The sequence below is a fragment of the Galeopterus variegatus genome, unplaced genomic scaffold (assembly GCF_000696425.1).
Source record: "Galeopterus variegatus unplaced genomic scaffold, G_variegatus-3.0.2 Scaffold1103, whole genome shotgun sequence".
NCBI classification, from domain to species: Eukaryota; Metazoa; Chordata; class Mammalia; order Dermoptera; family Cynocephalidae; genus Galeopterus; species Galeopterus variegatus.
In genome coordinates this window covers 117,761-126,333 of record NW_007727214.1, presented here as the reverse complement: position 1 = coordinate 126,333, position 8,573 = coordinate 117,761, and the positions used below count along the sequence as shown (strand labels likewise).

Genomic DNA, 8,573 nt, shown 5'->3' with positions numbered 1-8,573 from the left:
TACTGATAAGTCTCAGAAAAGCAAAGTAATTTGCCCAATATTTCTTCCGTTTAATCAATCTGCTTATCTTTCTCTGTATAGTTGCTACTTTAGGCAAATCCCTTTCAAAGTATGATAACTATACTAAACATTATTTCTAGTATTACTACCCTTTTCTCTGTAGACATATTTCCCCTTTGGTATTTGCATTTATAGTAATTTTAACTTATTTCAGCATTTTGTTGACTTTTCATCTTAGAGAAAAATGATCATATACTTGTTCCTTCAAGGGCAGAAATAATGTTTTATTTATCTTTGTATCCTCTGCATAGGGCAATAATTGGCACCTGGGAATTCAAAAATGTTGCCATTGTTGAAATGAATTGATTGGGAGAAGCTTTGAATCAGTTATTTGCCACTTTTATAATCCTGGAATAACAATTCTATTAAGGGCCTTCTAAGACCTACTCTAACTCATGGCTTTTTTAAATAGAAAAACTCTTATTTACCCTTGGCAGAGACTCTGTAGCATTTTTATTAATTCCACAGAGAGAAATTCTTAAGTTTAAAAATTATACTTTAACATATTATACATTTACATTTCTTTTTTTAAAAATAGGAGCATTTATGTCTTGTTATCATAATTTTATAATAACATAATTCTAATTTTCCTTTTATTGTTTCTTCCCTGTGCTTTTTCTATAAAGTACTTCTTTTTGAACACTTCTTCCCTTCATCTTCATGTACTTAAATCCCTCAGCTTGTTTTCCTCAGAATGGATACACCCTGCCTCTTTCCCCACTTAATTCAGTTCAGAATTCAGGTATTTTTGTGAGTGCATTTGAGCAGCAAAACCTGAATCACATATGAACTCATAGTTATAGGTAGTCTGGGAAATAGTTTTTTGTTTTCCAGTCTTTGCATCTCAGTAGGTTGAAATGGATCTTGAGTGAGCTGGTCCACAGCATCCACCACAAGCCCTAACTAAAATTACGTGTCAACTGTAGGTTTTTGTTTTGTTTTGTTTTGTTTTGTTTTTTTCCTTTTTGTCTTTTTTCGTGTCCGGCAACGGATCGCAACCCTCAGTGTCGCGCCCGTACCGGACCGGGACCGGCAACGGGATCGCAACCCTCGGTGTTGCTCCCATGCCTCGCTCAGCCAGTGAGCGGGAACCGGTCTGTATGTGGGATCCGAACCCTCGGAGGGAGCGCCTGCTGCGCTTCTCAAGCGGCGCACTGTAGCAGTGCGCCACCAGGCCGGCCCATCAACCGTAGGTTTAAAGCAGTTTTGTAGTCATAAATCCAGAGTTCTATAATAAGCTTATTACAGAACTTGATGTAAAGCCACAAAAATATCATTTAACCTCTCTCAGCTGCAGTTTTGCTTTATAAGTTGAATATAAAAATAATTGCTAACTACCTGCTTTAAAGCCTGTCCTGGGCACTATGAGTGATGGGGACAGTGTCCCATCCAGAGAGTTAATAATGACCACACTAAGCCTGTGCAGTGGCTCTGCGGTCACAGCCAGCCTCCCTGGAGTGTGGTGATAGCTCTGCTTGTAGGGTGTCAGCAGTCTACCTCACCAGCTGGTAAGCAAACAGTACATTCTCCAGACTCCTACCAGGGGAATATTCCTAAAACACAGATTGGAAGTAACTATGTTACTACCCTACGTAGGATTTTCCCATGTCTCCCTTTTTCCCAGAGGATTAAGATAAAGTCTATGCTTCTTTAAATGGTTTGCAAAGCTTTCCATGTCCTGTCTATCTCATCTACCTCATCTAACTCAAGTCTTTCCTTTCTGTTCTTAAACTATTCCAACTATAGCTATTCTGGTTCTATTCCAACTACATTGAACTGTCGTTTAGAGTTACCTACAACATACCATGTTGCTTCATGCCTCTGTGCCTTTACTAGGAAGACCAGAATAAAGATGAGCATGAGCTTTGAAATGAAAACACCTTGAGTTTGAATCCCAGCTCCACTAACTTTATAGAGTTATTACTTAGCAAAGTGCTTGGCATAGAGAAAGTGGTCAGCACATGCCAGCTTTATCATATGTGAGGCAATATAGTAAAGAAAGGGAAATGTTCTGTCTTTGGTACCGGACAGACATGTTTCTATAGCCCTGAACTAGTACTTTTTATCTCTGAGTCCATAGGCTGTCACTTAACCATCCCGAGAGTCAGTTTTCTGTGAAAAGCAATCTCAGGAATTTGGAAGGATTCAAGAGAGTGCATTTAGTGTCCACACATGCCAAGCGCATGGTAGATGTTCAGTAAACAGTAGTTGTTATCATCCCTATTATTCCTGCCACTGTACCTTAACTATTTATTACTACTAAGTAAAATTGGTTACTGATCTCAGAGTGTCAACAGTCCCTTTAAATTTTTTTTTCTTGAGAGTTTTTAAAATTTTTTTTATTCATTGAGCTAATTGGCATTCTTTGCTTTGGATTATCACAGCTTTGTGTTCCTCTGGCTACCAGGTGTGAGGGTAGGAGGCAGAAAAAAGAAAGGAAAACAATAAGGGTCAAGCTTGTTTTCTTGTTCCATGGATACTCAGAACTAGAAGAAATGTTTTCCAGATGGCCTTTCCCATTGTACTACTTCATTTCCCCTAGCTCTGTTAATATTTAATGTCCATACTCTACCAAGTTTAATTCCTTTCCTTTTCCCAACCAGATAAATCTGATCTCTGATATCAGCAGACTCTTTTATCTCTCTAGTCTAGTGATAGCATATTTCAGGGATAATATTTATGACCTTGAGGTAAGTGGTGCCTATTTGAATGCCATGTTGGAAAGACAGATGGAGTGGGCAACTAATGAAATATATTTATTGAAGAAACTTCATACACGGTTTACTGCTAATTATCCTTACTTATTCATTGAGCTATACTTCTCATTTGGGGGGAAATTCTTAGCCCTGAGTCTTTTTGAACTGTGGACTGATACTCATCTTGGACTCTATTCTATTGTCCATGCCCTTTAAATTATTTAGATTAGAGCATGTTATAATACCAAGGTCAAGGGTTCGGATATCTATACTGTCTTACAAGGAGAGACAATCAAACCTTAGAGATGTGATGTTATCTGATATTAAAATAAATATATATATATTTACATACATGGGTATATATACATACAAGTACATATAGTAATGGGTCTAGCAGTCTCTTAGTAAAACTTGAAAGAATTAATGCTCTACCTAGGACACTTACTGATCAGAGGAGAGGAGTTTAATGTCTTCTACTACCTGACTAAACATATATAAATTAATCCAAATAAGAAGTTCTTTCACTGAAGTTACCCTAAAATAAATGAGTATTCTGGAAAGGACCTGATTCTAGATTTGGAGGGCAAATGGGAAAAGACATGCCAATCCACTATTTACATCTTATGGAGATGGAGGCCCCATAGATGTTCAAAGATGTCATTGGCAAGCTGCCATTCAAACTCAAGACTCCTGACTGTTGTATATTAACTGGCTGGCTTTAAATAAAAGCTGGCAACATTTAAATTTACTGAGAAGAAGCTCAGAAATGATATGCTTTTTCACTCGTTTTTTTGTCACTGTGTGAGGAATGGTGTTGAAATAGTCTTAAATGAAGAACACATTGTACTTAACTTTCTCCGTTTGGGCAGGGAGATTATTAGCTTTCATGGCTTCTGAGAATGGAAGAGTTAACAGAAGCATTATTTCTTCTTCCTGTACTCCTTCTTCCCTAGTAATCCATCCCCTTCTAAGAGGATAACTTTGCTACATAGAGACCAGGTGTATATTTCTCTCCAGTTTCAAAAAATCAGAGGTGAGATGTTTATACAAAGGGAATTTCTCCCATAGCATACGCTGATACTTATCTGATGACATAAATACGTTGTTAGGAAGCATTTAGTGGGTTCCCTTACTTCTAGCCACAGGGTTTCCTAGTTCTTAAAAGGGAAGGCAGAATGATTAAAAATACAAAACTCTCTGTAGGTATACATGCACGTGTGTATATATCAAGTCTTCTTGGAGTGAGTTTCTGGGTTAAAAAAAATTTTTTTTAAATTTCCATACATTTATATTGCAGACCTTTTCAGAGGCAATTAGATTTAATGTGGATTATGGAGTTTTTGAAGTAGTTAATGATGCTCCACAACTTCTGGAAAAGCAGTTGAAAAAAATTCTACAAAACCAGCAACCTCGAAATCCCATCTATGATGTTGTAAGGAGAGGAAAGAATGATGTTAAACCTGTTCAAATGAAAGCCCCCTATGAAGATGACGCCATTAATGTCAACTACAATATTATGGTAAGAAAGGATACTTACGTTTATATATCATTAGATAGATAAAGCATTTGGTAAGATTAACATGAGTTTCCTTAGGCTTCCATTTCTGAAATGTAAATATACTTATTAACTTGTGTTGTACTGACACATAATATTTGTTAAGTCCTGCATCATCGGTTCATATCTAATGGCCGGTGTAGTCTAGCAGTTTTGTTGATGATTGATTTTCAATATGAGAAGATTCAGGTAGTTTACCTTGAATATGTAGACTATTAGGTTAGTTTTGGCAGTGTAAATATATGTATCCTTTACAGTTTAGATGCATTCTAGAAAATAAAGGTACATAGAGAATTTATTTCATTTGGGTTTTAAATCAGTCCTATCAAGCTGTTGGGAATTGGAACTTCTGATCTGTAAGTTACACCGTGTGGCTCTGACCTATTTGGATTTGAATTCTATTCTCAGTTTGTAGATTTTGTCTCCTTAGCATGAGGTCAGAAAACTTGGGTTCTAATATTGGCTCTTCAACTTACTAGCTCTTTGTCCTTGAACAAGTCAGTTTGATGAACCTCCTTTCCATTATCTGTCAAATGACACATTCATTACCTGCTTCTTAGGTTTGTTGTGTGGGTCAAATGAAAATAATAATGAATGTTTAACAATGTTATTTTTCTTTTAAAAATTTAAACATTTATTTTTACATATTTGTGGGGTACAGTGTGTTATTTCAACACATTGATTCACTTAGGGTAGATAGCATAGCTTTGTATCCTTTAATCCACTACTTCCTCTCCCCACCACCTCCTTCCCCTCTTAGCCTCTGGTAACCATTGTTCTACTCTCTACTTATATGAGAAACACTTTTTTAAGACTACACAGATGAGTGAGATCATGTGGTATTTGTCTCTCTGTGCCTGGCTTACTTCGTTTAACATTATAGTTTCCAGTTCCCTCCATGTTGCTACAAATGATAGCATATCATTTTTTTTTATAGCTGAATAGTATTCCATTGTGTATATATACTACAATTTTTTTTAATCCATTCATCCATTGATAGGCATTTAGGTTCATTCCATCTCTTGTCTTTTGTGAATAGTGTTGTAGTGAACATGGGAGTGCAGGCATCTCTTCGAAATATTGATTTCATTTCCTTTGGGTATATACCTAGTACTAGGATTGCTGGGTCATAAGGTAGTTCATTTTTAGTTTTCTGAGGAACCTCCGTACTGTTTTCCACAATGGCTGTACCTATTTACATTCTCACCAACAATGTGGGAGAGTTGCTTTTTCTCTGCATCCTGGATAGCATTTGTTGTTTTCTGTCTTTTTGATAACCATTCTAACTGGGGTAAGGTGATACCTCATTTTGGTTTTAATTTGCATTTCCCTGATGATTAGTGATATTGAGCATTTTTTCTTGTGCCTGTTGGCTGTTTGTATGTCTACTTGTCCTCTTGTGAGAAATGCCTGTTCAGATCCTTTGCCCATTTTTTAATTGTGTTATTTGGGTGTTTTTGCTGTTGTAGTCATTTGAATTCTTATATATTCTGGATATTAGCCCCTTGTCTGATATGTAATTTGAAAACACTTTCTCCCATTCTGGAGATTGTCTCTTCATTTTATTGGTTATGTCCTTTTCTGTGCAGAAGCCTTTTAGTTTGATGTAGTCCCATTTGTCTTTTTTTTGCGTTAGTCGCCAATGTCTTGTTGTTTTGTTCAAAAAAGCTCTGCTCACTCCCATTTTGTGTAACATTTCCCCTATGTTTTCTTCTAGTAGTTTCATAGTTTGGGATCTTAAATTTAGGTCTTTGGTCCATTTTGAGTTGATTTTTATGTATGGTGAGAGGTAGGAGTCTAGTTTCAATCTTCTGATGTGGATATTCAGTTTTCCCAGCACCATTATTGAAGAGGCTGGCCTTTCCCCAGAGTATATTTTTGGCACCTTTGTCAGAAATCAGTTGTCTATAGATGCAAGGGTTTATTTGGGGGCTTTCTATTCTATTCCATTGGTCAATTTGTCTGTTTTCATGCCAGTACCATGTTGTTTTCTTTACTATAGCTTTCTAGTATATTTTGAAGTCAGGTAAGTGTGATGCCTCCAACTTTGTTCTTTTTGTTCAAGATTGCTTTAGTTATATGGGGTCTTTGTGGTTCCACACAAATTTTAAGATCATTTTTTCTATTTCTGTGAATAATGTCATTGCTATTTTGATAGGGATTGCATTGAATGCATAGATTGCTTTTGTTAACATGGACATTTTGATGATGTTAATTCTTCCAAACCAAGAACATGAGATATCTTTCCATTTTTTTGTGTCCTCTTCAGTTTTTTTCACCAATGTTTTATAGTTTTCATTATAGAGGACTTTCACCTCCTTGGTTAAATTTAGTCCTTGGTATCTCATTTTTCTGGGAAGTACTATATACTTTCTTGATTTCTTCTTCAGATATTTTGTTATTGGTGTATAGGAATGCCATTGATTTTTGTGTGATAATTTTGTATTCTGTCACTTTACTGAATTCATTTATTAGTTCTAGTAATTTTTTTGATGGGTTTTCTATGTACACGATTATGCCATCTGCAAATAGGGATAGTTTGACTTTTTCCTTCATAGTTTGGATGCTCTTTATTGCTTTCTCTTGGCTTATTGTGCTGGCTAGAACTTCCAGCACCATATTGAATAAGGGTGGGGAAAATGGGCATCCTTGTCTTCTTTGATATCTTAGAGGAAAGGCCTTCAATTTTTGTTTATTAGCTGTGGGTTTGTTATATATGGCCTTTATTGTATCGAGGTACATTCCTTCTACATGTAATTCGTTGAGTGTTTTTATCATGAAGTGGTGTTGGATTTTATCAAAAGCTTTTTCTGTGTCTATTGATATGATCATGTTTTTTTGTTCTTTCATTCTGTTGATGTGATGTGTCACATTTATTGATTTGCATATGTTGAACCATCCTTGCATCCCTGGGATAAATCCCACTTTATTATGGTGAATGATGTCTTTTGAATTTAGTTCACTAGTATTTTTTTGAGGACTTTTGCATCTAAGTTCGTTAGGGATGTTGGTCTAGAGTTTTCTTTTTGTTGTGTCTTTTTCCAATTTTGGTATGAGGGTAATGTTGGCCTTCTAAAATGAATTTGGAAGTATTCCTTCCTTTTCAATTTTGCGAAGAGTTTGAGAATTGTTATTAGTTTTTCTTTAAATGCTTGCTATAAGTCAACAGTGAAGCCATTTAGTCCTGGGGTTTTCCTTCTTGGGAGACTTTTTATTACTGCTTCAATCTTATTACTCATTATTGATCTGTTTAGGTTTTCTACTTCTTCTTGATTCATCTTTGGTAAGTTGTTTGTGTCCAGGAATTTATCTATTTTTTCTAGGTTTTCCAGTTTGTTAGCATGTAGTTATTTGTAATAGTCTCTTATGCTCCTTTGTATTTCTGTGGTATTAGCTGTAATGTCTCCTTTTTCATTTCTGATTTTATTTATTCGAGTCTTTCTTTTCTCTGTTAGTCTAGCTAAAGGTTTATAGGTTTTGTTTATCTTTTCAAAAAAACTACTTTTTGTTTCATTGATCTTTTATGTTGTTTTTTAATCTCTAATTCATTTCTTTCTGCACTGACCTTTGTTATTTCTCTCTTTCTACTAATTTTGAGCTTGGTTTATTCCTATTTTTCTAGTTCCTTGAAGTGTAACTTTAGATTGTTTATTTGAAGTCTTTTCTTTTTTTTTTTTTTTTCCTTTTTGTCTTTTTTACTGACTGGTAACGGGATCGCAACCCTCGGTGCTGCGCCCGCACCGCGCTTAGCCAGTGAGCGGGAACCGGTCTCCACATGGGATCCGAACCCTCGGCGGGAGCGCCACCGCGCTCCCAAGTGGCGCACTCTCCAGTGCGCCACCAGGCTGGCCCAAGTATTTTCTTTTTTGATGGTAGGCATTTATGCTGCAAACTTCTTAGAAATGCTTTTGCTGTTATCTCACAGGTTCTGGTGTGTTGTGTTTTCATTTTCATTTGTCTCCAGGAATTTTTATATTTCTTTTTAAATAATTCTTTAACCCATTTGTTATTTAGGAGCATATTGTTTGTTTGTTTTTGTTTTTGTTTTTTAAATTTTATTTTGTTAATATACATTGTGGTTGATTATTTTTGCCCCTTACCAAAACCTCCCTCCCTCCTCCGTCTCCTCCTTCCCACCCAACAATGTCCTTTCTGTTTGCTTGTCGTATCAACTTTAAGTAATTGTAGTTATTATATCTTCTTCCCCCCCCCCCCCGGTTTTTTTTTTTTTTTTTTTTTTTTTTTTTTTTTTTTTTTTTCTT

At 35.9% G+C, this 8,573-nt stretch overlaps 1 protein-coding gene across 1 annotated transcript in view; it reads left to right on the top strand.

Moving 5' to 3' along the window:
• The first annotated feature begins 4,213 nt into the window (after positions 1-4,213).
• The window catches only part of RGS22 (regulator of G-protein signaling 22), a 121,611-nt gene continuing 117,251 nt past the window's right edge, over positions 4,214-8,573 (top strand). Inside the window, exon 1 of the mRNA XM_008574778.1 lies at positions 4,214-4,275. Within this exon, the coding sequence (XP_008573000.1) occupies positions 4,238-4,275 (38 nt within the window). The 5' untranslated portion in view covers positions 4,214-4,237. The remainder of the gene's footprint in view (positions 4,276-8,573) is intronic.